This window comes from Miniopterus natalensis, chromosome 15 (assembly GCF_054644295.1).
Source record: "Miniopterus natalensis isolate mMinNat1 chromosome 15, mMinNat1.hap1, whole genome shotgun sequence".
NCBI lineage: Eukaryota > Metazoa > Chordata > Mammalia > Chiroptera > Miniopteridae > Miniopterus > Miniopterus natalensis.
Genome location: NC_142095.1, coordinates 1,485,931 through 1,507,777, shown reverse-complemented (window position 1 = coordinate 1,507,777; position 21,847 = coordinate 1,485,931). Strand labels below are relative to the sequence as shown.

Here is a 21,847-nt window from a genome sequence, read left to right as displayed (position 1 = left end):
CCCCCCGAGGTGCTGGAGAAACTGTCCCAGTGGCTGGCCGAGCTCTCGTCAGGACTGGGTGCAGCGTGTTTACGCCAACAGTCACCGCTCCTCCCCGCCCCCCCGGGCCTACGGCTTGGCGAGCCACTGCACTGCCAGGGCTTAAGCTTGGGTCACGGGTCCACAAAGACGACTCTGGACCTGTGGCACCTAAATTTAACTGATCACCTAGAGGAGCTTGTTCACTGTTTCCACCCCTGAACTCTACCCACCACGACAGGGAGCCGAGACTCTGCAGTTCGACAACGTGGTCCCCGGCGAGCAGAAGGCCCGCGTCCCCACGCGGGGCGCTGACCACACTGAGAGCATCTGGTTACCTTGCAATAATCTGGCTCAACGAGGCGGCCGAGGAATCCCACTCAGACGCAGATGAGCACTTGTGAAAGTCCCTGTGAAATAACTTGGAGTTTAGCCTTAATGTGTTTCTAATTTGAGAGCCAATCATCTGGAGAAAAGCCAAATTAACCAGATAATTGCTCAAGCCCTCACCCCCCTTTAATTGGCTCTCGCTGGTACTTGAGTGTCCCCCAAAGTAGGATTCCTCCGCCCCACGGAGAGGCCCCAGGACATTGAACCGTCAGACGGAAATCCCTTGGGCACGGAAATCCCTACCCGGGCTCCATCACACAGTCCCCACCAAGTCAGGTCTCGGTCAGAGGACCACCGGGAAGACACACCCTTGCTCTTAGGGACAGTTCATATCTTGTCAAAATCAGGTATGACCCAGGTGAGCTGGACAACGCGGCCAAGCACCCTGGTCTGGCTCAGTCCCCTGCCCCCGGGGGGAACGCTGGTGCCCCCCACACACGTTCTTCTCTGGCCCCAGCTGCTGTGAGCCTTGGGCTCACCGCCTCCAGCTGCCCCTCCCCTGGGACTTGACTGGGGGGTTTGACTCGGTTCCATCCACCATCACCCCACCCCGAGGGACACGGCCACCACTAGCTGGGGGCAGCCCAGGGACTGACAGGCACCCGCGTCCCTGCCCCTGCCTGGGGACCGCAGGGCTCCTGTCTCTGCCCAGGATTACATACTTGGCGTAAGCATCCTGTGTGGGGCACTTAGCGGGTTTCAAGCTTGCATTGCAATTCAATCAGCAGTCCCGTCACCCGTGCCACCCTCTACCTAAGTGGACGCAACAAATACTGAACATGAACAGAAACAGTGCATTTGAGAAGTTATTTTCAACCAATAAAACCCCTAACTTCACTTTATTACATTTTTATAGAAGACTCGATTTTCCGCAGGTTTCTAGGACTCCACGCTCCAATCCAACACACCTGCGTGACTGGGCGCGAGGGGTGGGAGGAGGTGTCACCAGGGAGCTGGGCAGCCCCGGGGTGCCCGGGAGTGCGCCGCACACGAGCGCCCCGCCCGCCCCAGGTTAGGACAGGAGGGGGGTCGGGGAGCAGCGGCCTGGAGGGGGAGCCAAGCACCTGCTGTACCAGGAGGCCGCGCCCAGGGCGCTTCTAGTGCTGTGCTCTGGCCTCAAGGTGCCAGTCTCTCCGGGGCCTCCTCCCACCCGGCGAGCCCGTCGCCCAGCCCCTGGTTAATTACTGACCAGTTTCTACATCACATAGAGATGTGTCCACAGGAGGCGCACCCCACACAGAACACCCGGCGAGACGGGGGAGGGCCTCCTAAATCTCGGCTCCCTCCCTCGCCCTCTTACCCACGGCTGGGGGGTGCTGCTGACTGCGGGAGGGGTCGCCCCACCACTGGAGGACCCCGACACGGGACCAGCAGCTGGAACCAGCGCTGGGCTCTCTTCCTTGTACCGAAGCATCTTGTTTTCATTTTGTTTCTTTGTTCAACTCAGCTGCGCCATGATTCCAGCACAGGTGACACCCAACCCGTTATTTAACCCCCAAGGGTCACACTGTGACTGATCTACAGGGAACAGTGACTGACATCCAGTCACATTACAGCTCCCCAAGTTCACCAGCACTGATTTATGGGTATTTTCAACAGGCCGATGTCTTCCCCTCATTCATGAGATGGACCCTAGGGATTCGCTGGGCACCTAACCGCCCTTCAGTTACCGGGAGTGGCTTGATGTGATTGTTTTTTGAGGGGAAATGGGATATCTGCAGCCTAAAGACCCACCTATCACGCTCAGCTCCGCGCTGGAGAGGATGACCCCGTGCCTGTTCTCGGCCACGCACTGGTACATGCCCGCGTCCAAGAGGCTCACCGCGGTGATGTTGAGCGTGCCCTGCTCGACGTGGACTCTGTCCTGCGAAAGGAAAGAGGAAGACAGAACGGTGACCTTCTGCCGCGGGACCTGCAGGCCGTCTGGCTACGCGCTACATCAAAGGGCCTTAATGGGAAGAAAACAGCCATCAGACAAGCAATTTTCATAACGTGATCTATTTATCTGTCAGCCGAACGTGTGGCAGGTCAGGGGCTGACGGAACAACCGTACATCAACCGGAAAATGGAATTTAAATCGTAGGGCTCTCTCGCGTGCTCATTGATTTAATAGTGAGAGCATTCAGATTAATATCTGTGCCCAGCAGATAAATGTAACATTTCAGATGCTTTTTTGCTCTAAGGCTTTGCGCTGCCTGGGGGCCGGAGTGGGGCTGGGGGGAAATACAACCTAATGTATTGTTCACAGCATTTAAAACACTTAAATTATGAGCAGGCAGTGCTGCGAAGGTGAGCCAGCCTGATCTTCCTGGAGGAAGCAGAGAAATGCGGCCTGTGGGTTGTTTACTAAAAGCAGAGCAGGGTTAGGAGTTCACCGTCCCGCCCCCTACGGCTGAGGCCCGCGTTCGGGCAGCCCCCCCGGAGGACAGGGCGTGTCTGGAACAACGGACCCCTCCCATCAGTCAGCCTGAGGACAAGGGACTTGAGTCATCAGTTTTCCTAAGTGCCAGAGAGGATCTCCTCCTCCCGGGAGACCGGCCATTTAAGAAGTAAAATGCATGGCCGGGCCGGTGTGGCTCAGCGGTTGAGCATCGCCCGCGAGCACCGAGAGGCTGCTGGTTCGATCCCGGTCAGGGCACATGCCCGGGTTGTGGGCTCCGTCCCCAGCAGGCGGCCGATCCATGACTCTCATTGATGTTTCTCTCTCTCTCTCTCTCCCTCTCCCTAAAAAACCAATAAAAACATGTTTTTTCTAAAAAAAGAAGTAAAATGTATCGAGACGCGCTGTTTCGTGTGCGCCGCAGGGTTGACACGGGGCTGGGCAGACGCGGATCAGGCTTTGATCAAGTCCAGGCCCCGGGTTCCCTCACGTGAAGTAAAGGGCGGAACCCGCAGTCCCCTGGGCGCCTGCTCCGGGGACACAGTGTGGCTTTTAGAGCTGAGAGGAGCCTGGGCCCAGGGGCAGCCGGTCCAGCGGCAGGAGGGGTGCAGGCGCTGGGTGTGGGCGGGCACCTCGCTCCCGCGGCTGCTATGCCCAGTGGCATCCCTGCCCGTAGGCGGGGCAGGCTCCTCCCTGGGGGGCTACGCACGAAGCCTGGCTCTGACTTGGGGCCTGAGGGAAACATCAGGTTTCAGTGGCCTTTTGAGTCCAGCAGGAAACGGCAATAAGGAAAACTGAACAGGACGCCATGGCCTCATCCTCAGGCCCCTTCCGTCTTTTCCTGGCTCCACCCCGACTCTTCCCCAGGGTGGGCTCCACCTGGGGGGCATTTCTGGGCCTGGTCACCTGGAGGCCTGTCCTGCTCCAGGGCACCCCCTGCAGGCCGCCGTGGCCGCTGCACACTCCGTGACCCCTCCGCTCGTCGGCTTCCCTGGTCCTCACGGGTGAGGCTGGTTTACAGGTTCCCTTTGTCAGGTTTTTCACTACTAACGGCATCCAGTCCCACAGTGGTTTGGAAATGACTCGTCACTTTCCTGTTTCCATAGCAACAGGGAGACCTTAGACAGGACAGTCAGCGCTGAGACGCGGTCCTCGCCCCCTGCTTACCTGAGCGAGCAGCGGCTCCCCATTTCTCAGCCACCTGTACGTGGGTCTGGGCCTCCCGCTGGCTTTGCACTCCCAGAAGACACTTTCTTCAATGGCCACGTGGATATCGCTTATTTTTTGAATCCAGCTGGGTGGAGCTACAGCCCATTCCGAAAGCAAAGACAAGACGTATGTTCAGCGTCTGTTCAATCTACTTTGATCGCGGGCAATCAAGGCGCAAAAGCAGGTTTCTAATAAAATCCCCTTTCCGGATGTCATTCGAACTACGAGGCCCGGGGGGAGCTTGGCGAGTGCTTTTGGAAGACACCCCAGCCCGCGTCCACCTCTGAACGCTGCTTTTGCTGCTCACGGGGCCGGTCTTCTAAACACAACCAGCATTGGCCGTCCGGCAAAATTCACGGCCCCTCTGCCTCGAGCAGCTGGCCCTCCCCCTTCCCTGTGTGGGGCGATCCTGCACTGCCCGCCATGTCCACCTGGGCGCACGGCTTCCAGCTGCACACTACACTTCCCAGGCTGCTCTGCCACTAGAGGCAACCATGCGACCACGGTCAGGTCCTGAGAGCAGCGTCCAGGCCGTTCATCTAAAGATACGCGTCCTGGACCCTCACTGCCCTTCCCGCTGACGGGACAGAGGAGGCAGCTGACAGAGCCCTGGGCTCGGAGACGGGCGCTCTCGAGGTAGGATGCAAACGCAGACCTGCCAGCCTGTGACCCTGAACGACCTTGGGGGGCAAAGCAGCCCCAGACTCACCTGCCTATTTTTGGGAAGATACATAAGAGAGAAATAAACTTATTTAAGCCACTGCATTCTTGTCTCTAATACAATTAGCCTGTCTCCACATAATACAATTCACTCCCACACATCGTATAGGTAATGTCTGTGATTCCTTTCTCCTACAAGGCTATCATCACTTTTTATTACCGACCTATTTCATACGACAGGATGTTGTCCATAAGAATGTGGCCCTAGAATCCCAAGTCTCTGAACAAGTCCTGACTTCTACCAGGACCTTTGTAGCAAAGCGAGTCCTGCCCGCAGTCGCCCCAGGAAGCAGAGCCACCCCGCCCCCCCACCTCCCCGAGGCTGCCGCAGGCCTCAGGCCCCCACCCAGGCGCTTTTCCTTCCCCGCTCTTCAAGGAGGCGAGAAGCGTTCACTCCACGCTCCACGGAAAGCCTCACGAGCACCACGTCTCGGCCTGAGGCGCAGTCCACGCCGTCGTAACTGTAACGGCGGACACGCTTAGGCAGGAGACCTCCCGCCCACATTCCGTGCTGAGGGAAATTACATTTCTGTCGTTCGGGCTGTAACCTTCTCACGCGGTGATTCTGCAGGGTGTCGCCGACCAACGTAAACCCACGAGTCAGATGCCACTAATCAGAAGATGCCACTCGGTGTCCTCAGCACCCCTCTCCCTGCCTCGGCCTCAGGATCTCCATTCACTGAGGCTCCGCATTATCCACAACTTAACTCACGAGGAAACTGCTGGTGTCGAGGCCAAGCTCCGTATCTTCCTTAATAACAAACAAAACTGGAAGAACACGCGACAAGTCCCCTAACGGCAGGGGCTCCAGGTGCCTGGGTAAATGCCTCCCCCGTCTTCCATCGAGAAGCCATTTCACGTTTTTCAAAGGGCTGAGCACACCTGCAAACCCTCTGACGGGAGCTGCGCTTCGGACGGGCGAGGCGGGAAGGGGCGAGTCATCTCAGCGGGGAGCGTTCTGTGCTCCACAGAATAAAGGTCTGTGCCTGGTGGAAACTTTTCCTCTCTCTCCACGTCTCTCTGGTCATTCAGTTCAAAGTCCTTAGACAACAAACGGCCCATTTGAGCATATGGTAAAAAACAGTTTCCCTTTTTCACGGTGCACATGGGTTTACGGCGTCTATGACTTAATATCCGGACTGCATTCTAGGACCGCAGGCCTGAATCACATCTCCGAGGAAGGCCTGGGCTGGTGGCTCAGCCCTGTTATCTCAGAAAGACGGTTATGTCTAAATGCCTTCTTGGGTCATGTATGTAGACCCCACATATTAAAACAGAACCACCTGCCCGGCAGGCGTGGCTCAGTGGTTGAGCATCTTCATGTGCACCCAGAGGTCATGGGTTCAATTTCCTGGTCAGAGCACACGCCCGGGTTTTGGGCTCAATCCCCACCCAGCAGGGGTGTGCAGGAGGCAGCCACTGGATGTTCCTCTCTCTCCCTCTCTCTACAAAAAAAAAAAAAAAAAAAGAACCACTGGTTTTGGCGATTTGTGCTCTGTCCAGGTTTGAAACAGAAGGATCCACCCTCTAAAACATCTTAGGTCTTACTTTCAAGCTACATCTTCAAATACAAGGCCCACGGCTGTGTCGAAGTTGACCCCTGTGACACTGTTCGTCTCCAGGATGGATGCACAATCCCTTCATTTCAATCTCTGGCTCAATAACTGCCGGGAAGGACCTAAAGGGATGCTCGCGTTTGTGTTCCAGCCTCTGGAATCCTGCGAGCTTCACACCTAATAACAATTTCTACTGACCACGGGCATCATTTGAATTAGTGGTCAAACGATTCCCACAGCCAGCTGGCTCTCTGGTCCTCCCCAAACAGCAATTTCTACAGAAACAAATGCCATCCTGAGCCTTAGAACTTAGAAATTAGAAATTAAAAATCTGAAAGGCTGGGCACCTGGGAGAGCGTTTACGCTGGCTAGCAAGGCAAAGGGGACCGAGCGCAGCCGCCCAGAACGGCGTCGGGCTGCGCACACGCCCCTGGAGGGAGGCGTCACCTCCCGAGGTCTGGCTAACGTGGCTCACGACGCTGGCCGGCGGTGATTTTATGAGCCTGAAGAGCATTACTTGGCCTCAGTTTACCAGCTATAGATAGTTGCTCCCCAGATATTCATCCCCAGCCTGGGGTTCTTGTTCCGTTGGCGGAATCGTTGACAATGGGATGGGGCTCAGGGGCTGAGAGCCAGCAGGGGGCTGCCCTGGGCGCAGGTGGAGGTGGAGCCGAGGCCAGCGCCGGGCTGTGGAGGTGGAGCGCGGGTGACTGGGGCGCAGCGACTTGGACCCGGGGGAGAAGCAGGTTCCCGAGCGGAAGCCCAGGGTCCACCCCCCGAGCGCAGCACGTCTCAGCGTTGTGAGAACGCCCCCCCTGTGACATACGCAGCGGCTTTAGTTCTAATAACGCCTTTCAACGGGAGAGCTAGGCAGCTGGATGCTGGGACACGGCGCCAGGAAACGAAGCGAGGGCCAGGCATGTCGGCGTAACTCAGCTCCCCCGTGACGAGAAAACAATGACTCCTGTGCCACTGATGCGCATGGGGAGGAAAAACAGAAGAATCAACTTGGATGCCAGGCCCAGCCTCCCGGACGCCAGCCCATCGACCAGCTTCTAGCGCAGGGGGGCTGGCGAGGAGGGGGGTCGTCTCCAGCAGGCAGGCGGGCAGTGTCCCGCCTCCTCCGCGTGGATGCGGGCGGCTTCGCCAGAGAGGGAGACGTCAGACCCGGTTCTCGTCTCGAGCAGATCCCGAGAGGAGACTCTCCCCGCACACGGCTGGGCCGGGGAGGGCGGCTTCTCAGAACAGCAGCCGGGGGGACGTTCCCAGCAGGGAGGCTGACCCGCCGGAGCCACGGCGCCGACTCTGGCGACGGGACAGTCCTACCTGCCTAACACATGGAAAACGGGCATTTCCCTTAAAATCACGAGGGTCAGAATGAGTTTCTTCAATCAGCTCAGCAACTCGGAAAACATGTCGGAGCAGCCGCCACTGAACTGAAAAGTCTATTCAACTAATAAAACAGGAAAAACACATTGGAAATTTACCGGAACCTTTCAGGTTGTCCCTTCATGACATGTAAGAAGTAATTATGACGCCGGCGAGAACAAAGTGCCCGAAATGCTTAGAAAAGGCAGTGACTGGCTCTCACTCAACAAACCTGCTTCCTCCTTACGTTGTTCTGGTCCATGAACCGAGGTGTCTTCTGCTTTTCAAGCAATCAAATCCGGTACCAACGACCACCGTTTAAGAAAGCGCAAATTTCTAGTCTATGAAGTCGGTCACCTGGCCTGAGGGGTCAGTTTTACTGGTGCAGGAAAAGGGGAGTGGTGAGGAGGGGGCCAGATGTGATGAAATATCCGTCGCCCGGCGATCGGGTGAGCACCTTCTAGAACCATGTCTGCTCTCCCGACACCCGGGCCTGTCGGGGGGAGGGGGGGAGGGTGAGTCCAAACTGCTGAGGGTCCCATGGGACAGGTCCCTGAAGGTCAGCTGATGGCCAAAATCTCCACCCAGTTTCCAATCAGGCCTCTGAGAAACCTTATATGACCACTGAGCCACATGTGAAAACCAGAATGCTTTGGAGGAAGAACTGGTGAAATAAACAGACTTTCGTGGCCTCGGTGACTGTGAGAACTGAGGACATTTAAATCGTTTGGTACGACTGGCCCTACGGACCGACTCTCATTGCAGCAGACGTGGTGTTTATTTAAACCGTTCTCGAGTAATTACCCATCTAGAGCATTTATTTGCAGCTCCCCGGACAGGTGGGATTCTAGCAGGTTCCCGCTGGGCAGAACTCGACGTCCACCCGATGAATCCCCTTTTGGATTTTCAGCAGACACCCTGACAGGTTTCTGCGTGGGCTCGATGGGTGCCCACGGGCTGGAGGGTCTGCGTTCATGAGACTCGGGTCGGCGCCGGTGACCTGACGGGCGCAGGGGCAGCCACAGTAAGGAGCCTCCGGGCTGAGAGCTCAGCCACGCTCCGCCCAGAGCGGAACTGAAGGCGGACACTGTGCTTTTGGAAATGTTCGCGAAGCCGCCACCGAGGAGGCGACGTGGCAAAGGATTAACAGGAGCCCCAAGTCAAAGCCAAATGAGGAAAAGCGTGGAGCTTAAAAAACAAAACCAAACCAGGGGGAGGGTAACACGTCTCCGGTGCCGGTTCACAGCTTGACGGCAGGAGGGACAGCAGCTCCTGTGCGCGTGTGTTCACAGGAACATCGCCCCCCACACACCCGCCTAATTTCGTCCCCTCTGCTCCGCCAGCATCGCGCCCCCTCCTGGCACCGCCCTCCCCTCCGGCCACCCCAGGGCCGCCGGGAGGCCAGCTCGGCAGCCAGCCAAGGGCAGTCCTGCTCTGCCCGGCCCCCCAGGGCCCGACGGCAAACCCCCGGCTCAGGGCTTTAAGAGCATGAAGGTCCGCACACGGTGGGTCACCACCAGGACTCACCGTAGAAAGTCAGCTGTCCCCTCGCGACGTTCTTCCCTCGGGAGTTTTCGGCCACACACTCGTATAAGCCGGCGTCCTCCTGCTGGAAGTGGGGGATCTCCAGGATTCCGTTCGACTTGTGCCTCCTGGCCTTCCTCGCGATCGGCCTCCCGTCCGCCCGTCTCCAGATAATCGTGGGCACGGGGCTGGCGGGAATGAAAAGCGGGGAGCGAGATGAGAGGGGAGCGTGCCTCCCACCTGGGCCCCTGCCCGACACCCCTTCCTGCTTGGTTCTAAACACGGAAGCTTGCCCGGGCCAGCGCCCCCGACGCTGTGCACCCACGATCACTATTATGATTTTATCTGTCTCCGCATCTCTGGCATTATTATGGTCTTAGTGTTTTTATTAAAATCAAAAACCTTTCGAAGCTTATGTAAGGTAGTTTATTTCCCGTGCAATATCCTCAGGAAATAAAAACAGATTTTTATACGACCGTTGTGTTTTCTTCCTAGCACATCTGTTTTATTCTAAATCATAAAGATGGAAATAAGAATCTCCGTGCACACGTGTGGCAGGTGGGAGACGGCTGCAAATTCTCTCACGTTCCTCCCATCAGGAGGGGGCCAGGCCGCCTGCCCCTCGAGCCCGGCCGGTTCTTCCACTACTCGGACCATGGAAACAAGGCAGAAGCGGGCTGTGTCGGTTTCAAGGCTCAGGGGATGAGAAACTGACAATTTCCACTTTCTGTCCCCTGGATCCCTCTCTGTGGAGACTTCTCAGCTTATAGGGTTCCATCAGGAGGCTGGTTTGGGGAAACTTTACTTAAAATAGCGAGACAAGGAGAGAAGCCCCCCGTGGGTCCTGTGTGCCCCCAAGCAGCTCCCATCCCGGAGCCGTAAGGTCGGGACGCGTCTTAAACCAGAGAAGGGCGTCCCTGAGCCTGCAAATCAATGGTCCAGGGAGCTCGCCACAGCTTTTAAGATTCCAGCTTCCTAGCAGGGGCACAATTATTTACTTATTTATTTTCCACAAAAACACACACAGAGAAGCACTCGGTAAAGGCTGGCTAATCTCCGGGAACCCGAGGTGGTATTTAAAACGTTAAAGCTGCCCGGCCGGGCGTGGCTCAGCGGTGGAGCATCGACCTGGGATCCAGGAGATCGGGGTTCGATTCCCGGTCAGGGCACAGGCCCGGGTTGCGGGCTCGATCCCCAATGACTCTCTCATCATGGGTGTTTCTCTCTCTCTCCCTCTGCTGCCCTCTCTCTGAAGTCAATAAAGATATATAAAAAAATAAAAAAAAATTAAAAATAAAACGTTAAAGCTATCGGCCGGCTGCACTGCAGAGCCGTCGGAGGAACGCAGGCTCTTGGGACAGACGCCAACTCACACCCAGACGGGCTCTGCCCACCGTCCGCTACGGCGTCTACATCTCATGAGACACACTTTGTAAGCGCTTTTCAAACAACTCCTTGGACACGTCTTTCTGCCCCTAGCTGGGTGATGATGCTACGTTTCGGCGGCTGGAGGGACCCCCAAACATGTCCGCGTGCACTGCGGGAGCCCAATTTGGGTCTTTTGTTCCGTTCCAGTGCCGTTCAGGGGGCACGAACGGAGCCCGATTCCAGCCTCTGCAGCGCCGCAGCGTGGGCCCGGCTCTGTCTCTGCGCAGACGGCTCCAAGGCGTCGCCTCACAGGGTTCGCCCACCTCTCCCCAGGACCCAGTCCTGCTCTCACCTTCCCCCGGACCGACTTTCTTGATACATACGTATTTAAAATAAAAAAGGGACCGCATTGGACCGTTTGCTAATCTGCTTCTAGTCTCTTGGCGGCAACTCCGGGGCCTTTTCTGTCCTACGTGCGGTTTTGCCGCTGGGTTTCAGCGTCTGTGCGGAGTCCGATCCTGCAACTGTGTCACGATTCACTTACTGAGAGTTCTCAGGACACACAGAACCGTCACTGCCCTGTATGTATCACAGTCGAGATGCTACTGTAGCTTCTACCTCCAGGACTGGAAACTATGGAAACTGGAAGAAACTTTCTATAGACCTGGAAGTAAATTTAAGAAAGGGAACTACTCCTTCCACGGTGGTTGTAAAACGCAAACTTCACGTGACTGGAGACTGGACTCTGCTGACGCAGGGGTCGGGCGGAGCGAGAGGAGCAGGGGGCAGGAGGGAGCCAGGGGTCGGCCGGGTGGGTGGGGTGGGGAGTGGAGATTGATAAGAATCATGAAAATGCACAGATGCCCTAAACATTCTCCTTTCAGATGATAGTTTCAATCATTTATGGCAAATCTTTTCTGCAGGGTCACTGGCAAAATCGTATCCGATTCTCACTCTCTGGTGCCCTCGGGCAGAAGCTCTCTGGGGGAGCCACCTGGTCCCCAAGTCGGCTGCGCTAAGGGGGCTCCACAGGCCGAAGGATCAGGCTGGGGATGCTTTTCAGACAGTCCCGTAAGTCAGGGACTCAGAGACACTGGTCTCTATCAAGGCAGAAGGAAGAGGCTGGCAATGGAAAGAAATTCGAGGGACGTCGGACGCGTCCTTGGAAAACGGACCAGAATAAAGTCCATAGTTCTCCGGACAGTCGGCCTCACTGGCCCTCGGTGGAGGCCCCTGTCTTCCTGTCACTCAGGTCATAACAACGGGACACAGTACTTTCCAGAACTGCCCCTTCTCTCCTCTCTGGCCGCGTCAGGGTGGCGGCCTGACCCTCCTCGGCCATCCCAGGTCCCTCTCTGCGGTGAGGGGACGCGTTTGCCAGATTTCAAGGAGAAGGGCTTGCTCTCCGGCTGCCCCGGGGCGAGGCGAGCCTCCCAGCCCGAGGGGGCACACGAGGGACAGACAGGGACGGCACTTACTTCCCAAGGGCGAAGCACTCCAGCCGCGCCGTGGCTCCCCTGGCCGTCGGGACCGTCTCTGGGAACTGCACCTCGATTTTGGGCTCATACTCGCCCATCACCCCTGTGAGCAAAGACAAGGAGCCGAGTCTCAGAGACGCTTTTAACACGCACGCGAGTGTTTTCCTGCTGATGCCCCAGCTCCCACGGCCACTGTGGGCCGTAGTTTGTTTCTTCTTTCGAAGTGGGTCCCATCACCAGCCAGGAGAGGTGGCCCTGGTCCCGGTGATGGTGACAGAAAACGCGTCACAGAGCCCACCACCTGGGACCGGATTCTGCAGGCATCCAACGCCACTCTCAGAAATAGGTTTTCTTTCAGTCGGGCATGGAGAAGTACGTAGGAAGGCGGTCAAGTCTGAGTCACCAGGAAAAGCAAACGCATTACGTTTTGGGAAACATACTGCGGAAAAATTTTAAATGCTTAAAAAATACTCGCCTGCTTGATATGCCCTGTAAGAAAAACATTTCTGAGTAATCAGCTGGTGGCCACAGGTTACTTTCTCTTTCACGCCCAAGCTAATCTGAATTAATCACGAATTAGTACATGCAAGGCCCCAGCCGGCGCCGGGATTTGTGTCATATTCTGAAATAATGCAGATAATCGGATGCAAGTGTAGAAACAACCTTCACGTGAGGCCCAGGGGGCCAAGGGCGAGCTTACCGTGAAGGTGAAACTTTCCCACTGTCCCATGTCCTGAAAATTGACTACAATTATGACCAAGTAACACGACCTAACAAACCAAGTCCACGGTTTATAACCAGTATAAGAGATAATCTCTCACCGGTACACCCTTGACCTTGTCTGCACTGCTCCACGGGCTTTACCACCCGCATTTCCGTCCAGTGTCCAGTCTTTTTCCGCCGGCCCTGGTTCCACTGTGTGAGTACAAAGCCTGGAACTATCCTGCTAACTCAGAAATGAGAGGACCCCTCCCGTCTCCCCTTTGGGCTCTCCGCAGTTAGAGGAGGGAGAGAGTGAAGGGCTCAGAGGAAAAGTCTGAAAGCGGAGAGTAGATGGGGACCTGGGGACAGATGCAGTGGCAAGGAAGCGATTTCAGAGAGGAAGGGAGAGGGAGGGAAACATTGATCACTAGAGTCATTGACCCCTGCCTCCCGCACGCCCCCCACTGGGGATCCAGCCCGCGACCCGGGCCTGTGCCCCGACCGGGAATCGAACCGCGACCTCCAGGTTCATAGGTCAACGCTCAACCCGAGCCGCACCTGCCGGGCACGGAAGCTGCTTTAAAGTACCATCAAGGCTTCTCACATGAGTTCTCTTACTGAAGACGACGCTTTTCTAACATGAAGCGTGCAGGAGGTTTGTGTGGCCACGTGGGGGGCTCGGGGTTGTTTTGTGTCTGGGTGTGTCCGTTGGCAGAGTTGTCAGTGGCACTGCAGCTTGGTCTGCGTTTACAGCCCTGGTGCAGGCCATGGAGAAAGACCAGGGATGGTTAGCACGGTGTCCACTGCTGTTCACAGAGTGTCCACTAATAGACCGTCTGTGTTTATTAAAATCACAAAAAAGGGAGGAAGCCATTTCCTTCGCCTGGGTTATGGGCAGTTTTAGGAACACCTGTGAATGGCTCATTTAACTGGGTTACATCTGGCCCGGCTACATTTTTATTTGACTGTATCTTCCATTTTAACTATTTTGGCCCTATTTTCTATGTTGAATTTAAAAAGCTGTTGCCTTTTAAATTTTTTTTAGGAAACAAAGGCCCCTCAGATAGGAGCGCGTTTTCCAAGTCGCTCCTCCCCCCACCTGCACACTTCTGAATGTAACTGGTCCACAGCTGCTCCGGCGAGTCACGGAATATTAGGCAAAAGGAGCGAGGCCCGGCTGGAGCGGCCCAGGCACCTCGTCCACCTCAGGCTGCTCACACAGGAGAGGAGACGGAGGCCGGCCGGGTCCGCGCGCCACGGTGAGGCCGCAGGGCGCAGGGACGCGAGTCGGGGCGGACCCGGGGGCAGGCTCGCAGGAACGGCCCCTGCTCTGGGCGCGTCCCGGAGCGCACTCGCCACGGGTCCCACCAGGGACAATGCCCGTGAAGGCCCTGGGCTCTGTGCCTGACCTCGTGGCAATGACCGTCCCCCTTTCAAGCTCTGGATGATTATTGATTCTGATGCTGATTCAGCAAGAACGCGGCGTTTAGCAAAGCAGCTCTTACGGGCCGTGAGAGAGAAACCAGCCGCACACCACGCTTGTTTAACTACACTTTGCAGAGTGCTGTGCTGGCAGAGTTTCGCGCCATAAGATTTTGCCAACACCTGCCTTCGCTGGAATCTGCGCTTTTGCTAAATTAAACCACAGAAGGGACTTTTACCAACTTCCACAGAGCGGGATTATCTGCTGAAAAACAGACATCGCAAAAATCGTCTTGTGAGAAGTCTCTACGTTGACTTTCTTGAGGAACAGGACGTAGGTTCATTAAAATGAAATGTTTGGAAATATCTGACTAGTCACACCCATGCCCTTGGCTGAGGTGACCATTTTGCCCCTTTCGAAGGGCTTGCCAGCCCCAGGCTGAAGGAGGCATATGGGCTCAAGGGGGCTGTCCGAAGAATCCCTCCCACGAATGTCCACTGTCCCAGAGGCTAAGTCCTGCTGAATTTGAGGCCACAGCTGTGAAAACGAGTCCTCCCGAGGCGGAGAGGAGAGGAGTAAGGGACCTGAAGGCTGTGCGTCACCTGTTCAACCTGGGGTTTCAGTGGGACCTCAGGCACCTGTGTGATTTGCAAATGAACCCGTGACGGGACCTCCTCAAACATGCCCCTTTCCTTCCTTCTCAGTAAAGTGCTGAGCTAACCCGAGTGATTCCAGAAGGTTCTCTCCTGTAAAGGCAGAGCGAGTGTGTGCTGGGCTTGCCCGGGACACTTGGTTGGTGTGAAGTCCTGAGGTCACTTGCTGATAGTTTCCAGGTTCGCAGTTCACGAAACAGTCACCTTCCTTTAGGTGACACACGCGAACTTCTGTCTCCCTTCGAGAAAGTGCTTCTACCTTCCTCCTACTACGTAACTCTTCATGGCGTGTTGAACTCAACACTCTCTCTCCCTCCAACTTGCACACGTTGGTCCTGGTCCAAGTTGTTGGAGCCACAAAGACCAAGTCTTGATGGACGGTCTTCAGATATTTAAAGATATTATTATGTGTCAGGGACAAAGGTTTTCTGTAAAGGGGCAGATGGCAATGATTTTATTTGGGTTTTGTGAGCAATAGTCTCTGGTAAGACTCAACTCTGTCAAATTGTAGCTGGAAATAGACAATATGTTAAAAAAAAAAAAAAAAGGCTCTGTTGCAATAAAACTGTATTTACGAAAAACGAGGTGAGCTGTGTTTGGCGCATGAGCCCTGACTGGCTCAGCCCTGGCTTAGAGGAAATGGGGAAGACAGAAAAGCTTGGGAGAATTAGTAGCATCAACAGACAAACTCAGGCCTAACAAGAGATCTCAGTGAGCTTGCCCGACGTGGAACCCGGAGAGTAGGAGCATCTCCATACGTCAGCAATAAGCTAATCAGAGAATGTGATTAGAAACCATTCACAGTAGCGGCGAAGATGATCGAGGATCTAGGAATTACCCCCAAATACTCAACTTTCCTATGGAGAAAAAATTTAAGCTTTCTTTACAAAAACAGGCCATGGGTAGGGTCGGCCTGCGGGAGGAGTTTGCAGCCTTGGTTTAAACACTGTACCCCTGCCTGGAATTCCCTTCCTCTCTCGTAGGTTGGCCAGCTCTTCATGGAAGGTCCCTCACCCCGAGGCTGCGACTGTCGCATGATCTCATTGCAACTTGGTAACTCTTAGCACAAGAGACACTCCAATGTATCTGCTTTAAGTCTCTGCTCCCCAGTGTGGCCCCCTCCTGCCTCCAGCATCAGTCGGCCTCCTCCGCCAGACTAGACTCTGAGAGCACGGGCTTTTGCATCCCGGTGACAAATCATGTACAATCGGTACTCAGTGCACGGTTGCTGGTTAAAGGCGTGATAAGTGAATGGCCCACATCATCTCTGTTCCAGGGCGGACACCTCTATCTCACCCTTCTGTTCCAAATCCCTCTGTCTATAAATGTGTTTCTTGGAACTCCATTCAACAATTCCAAAAAAGAATGAAACTTTAGACCTTTTGTCAATCGGGACTTCTCTAGGACTGTAGGTTCCAGGGGCCGAGAGCACCTGTTTTTATTTCACACTGTCCCCCACACAAGTACTTGACAGGCACTTCCTACCTGCCCAGCTAAATGACTGTCCAGGACTTTGGGTGCCCGTGGAACTAAGATGGAGCTGAAGGAGTTGGGGGTTCAAAGGTGCCTGCCCAGTTCCTACATTTGCCACGCCTTCAAAACAGCCGGAGCCATTAGGACACTGTTAACTCAGATTGGCAAGGCCGGTTTAGCAAAACATCTCACATCCCTTACTCATGTAGCTGCTCCTCTTACACAACGGGTTTTACGCCCACAGATCCTCAGCTGTGATGCTGTCAGAGAATTAAAAACGAGACAGAATCGCGGTGACAAAGCCCCATGAAAGTTGCAATTAGAAGCGAGAGTAAAATAAAGCAAAGCGTTTGGGTATGAAGTCTAGGTCTGAAGTCATATCCCGCCCCCGCTGCCAGGCAGGGGTGCCACCCTCGCCGTCCGCGCGCTAGGCCGTCGATGAAAGGTGGTCGAGTTTACAGTCAGAGACACAGCCTCTTCCTGAGCCGGTTTCCCATCGGACCACGAGGTTCCTCACGGGGCCGGTAAAGGAAGCCGGCTGGCTCGTGGAGGCACACGGAGGCTGTCACCGCTCCCTGGAGCGTCTCGGCTGGGGCACCGTCCCGAGAGTTGACCGGGAACAGAAGGCAGGGTCGTGGTGGAGGCTGCGTTACAATGTATCAGTATCGCAGAATGTTCTAGAGACTCTTGTTTCTCCTTCCTGTTGTTTAGTTTTCTCTGGTTCTAAATGTGGCACTTTGCGGGGAGGTCCCGGAGGCGAAGGCCCCCCCCCGCCCGTGAGGCTGCACTTCTACTGTGTCGCCGTTCAAGGCACCTTACAGGTAGGTGCGCACACAGCGAGCCTCCGGGCGGGAGCCGCTACCTTCGTCTGAGTGACGGGACGGGAAGGACCATGAGGTTAACCTGAGGTCGAGTCCCATCGATAATTCCTGGTGGGTGGATTCCGCCCAGGGGGCCTGGCTCCAGGGTCCTCAGGGCTGTCCCCCAGGACCACCTGGCCCCACACTTCAGTCTCCATCTGTAGGAAGCGGGGAGGCAGGTAAAGGACTGGGTAGACCGAGGCTGTGCAGCCATAGGGTGTGCTGGTGGCCGGAGCTACCCGGCTGCCTGGGGTCGAGGGGACATGTCACACTTGCTCCTGCCAGGCCCCGAGCCAACGTTCCCTCTGAACTTTCTATGATTCACTGTAACCTTCGGGGCTGGAAGCAATGAGTCGGAGTCCAGCAGAGCTAAGCTGGACCCCAGGGATAACCTGAGCTCCGAGGACGGCATGTTCTCTGAGGTCCACGCGCTTAGCAGGGACGTGAGCAGCTGGGCAGGCGGCTCCCCTTGGCCCTGAACTCATGCCTCAGTCCCATTCTGGAGGCAGGAGAGTGAAACCCGAGTGAGCCTCAGTGATCAACGTGACTGTGAATCACCCACCTCGAACTTACCCTAATCTACCGTCACTAAGTTCCAGAAACCATGGAAGGACCATTTCACCGGTTTTACCCTCAGAGTAGACTTTACCAAGAAAATCATGGGTCTCTTGCAGCCGCTTCATGATTTATATGCCCCCCTCTCTCACCTCCAGATGGGAGCCAATTAAATCACCTAGTCTGTGCTGAGTGATGGGGTTGAGCCTCGTTTTATGTACTCCAGCCTCAATGGGGGAGACACGTGATGAACCTCCTCGTGGAAGTTAAGAATGAATGGGCATTAATTGCTGAAGATGAGATCCTTAGTCAACTAATTTTGTGATAAAATATTCCAATAAAAAGCCATTTGTCGTCTCCATGAAGATATACTAGACAAGCTGAGATAAATCTCAGAGCCAAGGCGAGGGCACGGTTGTTGCTGAATTGGGGAGCAGGAGGATTTGGGGGGCCCGTGATGCTGGGGTTTGGGCCCTGTCTCTGCAGGAGCAGCCCCGTGACGTGTCCCTCGGCAGTGTCTCGGGGCATCCGAGTTAACATTCCAGGACGTTTATTATGCAGTTCACCCAGACGAGCAGCACCACTGGGCAAGCCCTGTGGCATCCATGCCCTGTGGGCAGAGGCCAGAGCAGCTGTCTTCTTAAATAATTCTGCACAAAATGCCACTGGAGCTCATTTCGTGGAAAAATTCCTTCATCCTTACATCTGGGACAGAGCAGTGACAGCTTTTGACAGAACTGGTCCTCTGTCTACCTTACTCTGTAAACCGATGAGTTTCCATTTTTAGTTCACAGAATCCAGCTTCGCGGACATATTAATTCAGCCCGTGCCACGTGGCCAGCAGGGGGCGCCGGAACAAGTTAGATGGAAGCTGCCCTGCCCCGGGTCACAGGCAGGGGCGTGGGGCAAGGCGAGCTGACGGGGACACGCACATGCCCCGGCGAACCCTCGGCTGGGGAGAGGGACCAGCCACCGCAGAACAAGAGTCCTTCCCGTGGCCGTGGGAGAAGCCACACCCTGGGCTCCACAGATAAAGACTAATACATTCCTGATTTCCCCTCACAGACCTGTTCAGGGAGACCGTTTCGGCAGCTGGCGCCCCGGGAAGCCAGCGGCTGTCCAGAGGCCCGTGTGCCGTCCCGACTCTCCGCCGCCCGCTCCCGCGTCCTGGCAGCCCGCCCGCAACGTCGCCCGGCTCCGGTGCTTCGCCTCCCACCTCGAGCCGCCACCGCTTCCCACCCGTCACCGCCACAGTCTCCTAGCTGGGCTCCTGGAGTCCACGTGCACTTTTTAAAAGTCTACTTTGAGCGGAGCAAAGTGATCTTTTTAAAAACACACATCACTCCCCTGCATAAAATCCCCCAAGGGCTCCGCATGGCCCGTGAATAACATCCAGTCTTCTCTCCACGGCCTCGTGACCTCGTGACAGGCCGCCTCCTCTCCAGCCTCAACTCAAACCACCTGCGATGGGGAGTAAAGCGTTCGGGAGGCGCAGTAACAGGCCTTCTTGCAGTTTGCAGAGAAGGCGCCTGGCCCGGCACAGTGGGGAGGGGCAGGCAGAGGTGGCTTCCCGGAGATGTTTGAGGAAACTGGGAGGACCCGTGTGGGTCAGTCAAGGGGCTCAGGGAAAGAGGAAGGAAGGAAGGAAGGAAGGAAGGAAGGAAGGAAGGAAGGAAGGAAGGAAGGAAGGAAGGGAGGGAGGGAGGGAGGGAGGGAGGGAGGGAGGGAGGGCCAGCAAGAGGGACCAGAACACATACGAAGTCTCCTGGTGGGGAGAAGGCGCTACGCGAGTTGGGTACACAGTTCCTCAGACTGTCCTGAGAAAGTGCTCGGTGAGTTACCAGCCACGGTCATGTCATCCGTCTGAGTAACTGATGAAAATCATAGATTTCTTTAAATATTCTCACAAAAGTGCGGGAAACTAAAAAGCTGCCTGCAATTCACCTCGACGGGCGCATTTCACTGTGGCGGAGCTGTCGTCAGTGTCATAAATCTGGATGCTACTCGGATAGAGACAAACTGCTTTCGGGACGCCGGATACCCAATTACACAGAAGCGGTTAAGGAGCCTGCTGTTCAGCTTCTCCCTGCCCGGAAGTGGTGTAAGTGGGCAGAGGAAGGGATGGGTCCCCTTGTTATCTATATGCACCTGAGCCCACAGTCCACTCCAGGTGAGACCAGCAACCAGTTTCTAATTAGGTCTCCAACACAGATTCACAGGTTTATTTCTTATACAAGTGGAGGGAATATGGGCACCAAATGCAGAACACCTTCAACTTTTCTCCAATTTAATTCAGACAATCAAGCTCTGTGTGTCAGCATCACAACGGCCCACACGCAACACGTGGTCACAAAGAGCGAGCTGATAAAACCCGCAGGAAACTCACCATCGCTCCTCAGCATCAGCGGTGTGGGCGGCCCCAGGACCTTGTGGTTGGTCACGGTGTTGGTGACCACACAGGTGTAATTCCCTACATCCGACTTTTCCACTTTGGCGATGTACAGATTCCCAGTCTCCTGAGAGACGAAGCGCCGGTTATCCTGGTAGGAGGGGTAGTCGTTGAAGATCCAGGCGTAGCTCAGCTCTGCAAGGAAAAGGGACCATCGTTACGCATATGGCTCTGACACTGGACCCCACTGCATCCGTGAAAGAAACGGCCGTTAGATATTCATACCGTTGACCACAGGTTCTTTTCCAGCCTGCTAAACGAAAACAGAAAGTGACCGCAGCCCCCAAAGCATTGCACCAGTCTTCCCACCCCAGTCAGTGAGGTTTTATTTCTAGAGAGCTACAGGGGACACAGACGTTGATTCAGAGAAGTCCAGCCCAGCTGGCGTGGCTCAGGGGTTGAGCATCAACCCATGAGCCGAGAGGTCACGATTCGATTCCCCATCAGGGCACGTGCCCGGGTTGCGGGCTCGATCCCCAGCAGGGGGCGGGCAGGAGGCAGCCGGTCAATGACTCTCATCATTGGCGTTTCTCTCTCTCTCCCTCTCCCTTCCTCTCTCTGAAACCAATAAAAATATATTTTTAAAAAGAGAGAGAGAAGTCTAATGTCTTTAAGTCAAGGGAACACGCACTGAGTTTGCTAAGCATGTGCCCGGCGCCACGCACTCCCTCCTGAGCTGGTGCCCCACTCACGGGCCCCGACGGTCTGAGCGCAGACGGCAGGGCCGGGCCGGGCCGGCCCGGGGACTGCGGGGCCACACCCTCATTTCATGCAGTGACCACTGCAGTGCGCCACGGGCCTGCCGCATGCTTGCCCAGCGCTTCTCGCTGCCACCACACTTTACAGTTTCTACTGGCTGAGAAGCTCTGGCACGGAGAACAAAGTAACCGCTCCAAACTCTCGGCTGGCCCAGACACACAGCAATTCTCGAGCCTCAGCCCAGGCTTCTGCCCTTTGCTTCTACTCTTTGAACTCACTTTCCATTATTTTAGTGAGATGGTGGTTTCGTGGTGTAGCAAATACTCGCTAAACACACCCTGACTGACTGGCTGGCTGGTCCCACGAATGTAAATCTGTACTTTTATAATTTAGCTGAAAGTATATTATATCCATAAAGGAGGGAATGTAAAGTAACAAAGAACAACTGTTTCTCAGATACATACTCATCCCAGAATGCCAGTGGGATGAGGGCAACAGGCAAGAGTGCCTGAAAATGTTCTCTGGAAGTTCTTAAAAAAAAAAAAAAATATATATATATATATATATATATATATGTATCTCCTCACCTGAGGATATTTTTTCCATGCTTTTTAGAGACAGTGGAAGAGGGAGGGAGGGGGAGAGAGAGAGAAACATCCATGTGAGAGAGACACATCGACTGGTTGCCTCCCGCACGCTCCCGACCAGGGCAGGGGACTGAATCTGCAACCCAAGTGCATGCCCTTGATGGGGGATCGAACTCCTTGGCGCGCAGGCCAACGCTCTAACCACTGAGCCACATCGGCCAGGGCTGGACGTTCTAACTTCCTCACGAATCAGGCGAGTGTTTTGTGAGGAGCACGCGAGTCCGCGCTTTCCGTTTCAGAGGGGAACCCTAGACGGTGACATTAATGATGGGCTGCGTCAACCACGGGGCACCAGGGAAACCAGACTTCCTCAGCTGCGGGCAGTCCCCGATCCTGCTCCTTAGAGTGTGGGTTCCAATGTGCCCAGAGCCGGAG

General features: G+C 55.4%; 1 protein-coding gene across 1 annotated transcript in view; it reads right to left on the bottom strand.

Annotated features, from left to right (window-relative positions):
• Window positions 1-21,847, bottom strand: part of CNTN4 (contactin 4) — a 371,545-nt gene that overhangs the window by 61,659 nt on the left and 288,039 nt on the right. The window contains exons 7-11 of the mRNA XM_087824678.1: window positions 20,064-20,261; window positions 12,012-12,114; window positions 9,169-9,353; window positions 3,956-4,092; window positions 2,143-2,272 (exon numbers count right to left, since the gene is read on the bottom strand). Of these exons, the coding sequence (XP_087680804.1) occupies window positions 2,143-2,272; window positions 3,956-4,092; window positions 9,169-9,353; window positions 12,012-12,114; window positions 20,064-20,261 (753 nt within the window). The remainder of the gene's footprint in view (window positions 1-2,142; window positions 2,273-3,955; window positions 4,093-9,168; window positions 9,354-12,011; window positions 12,115-20,063; window positions 20,262-21,847) is intronic.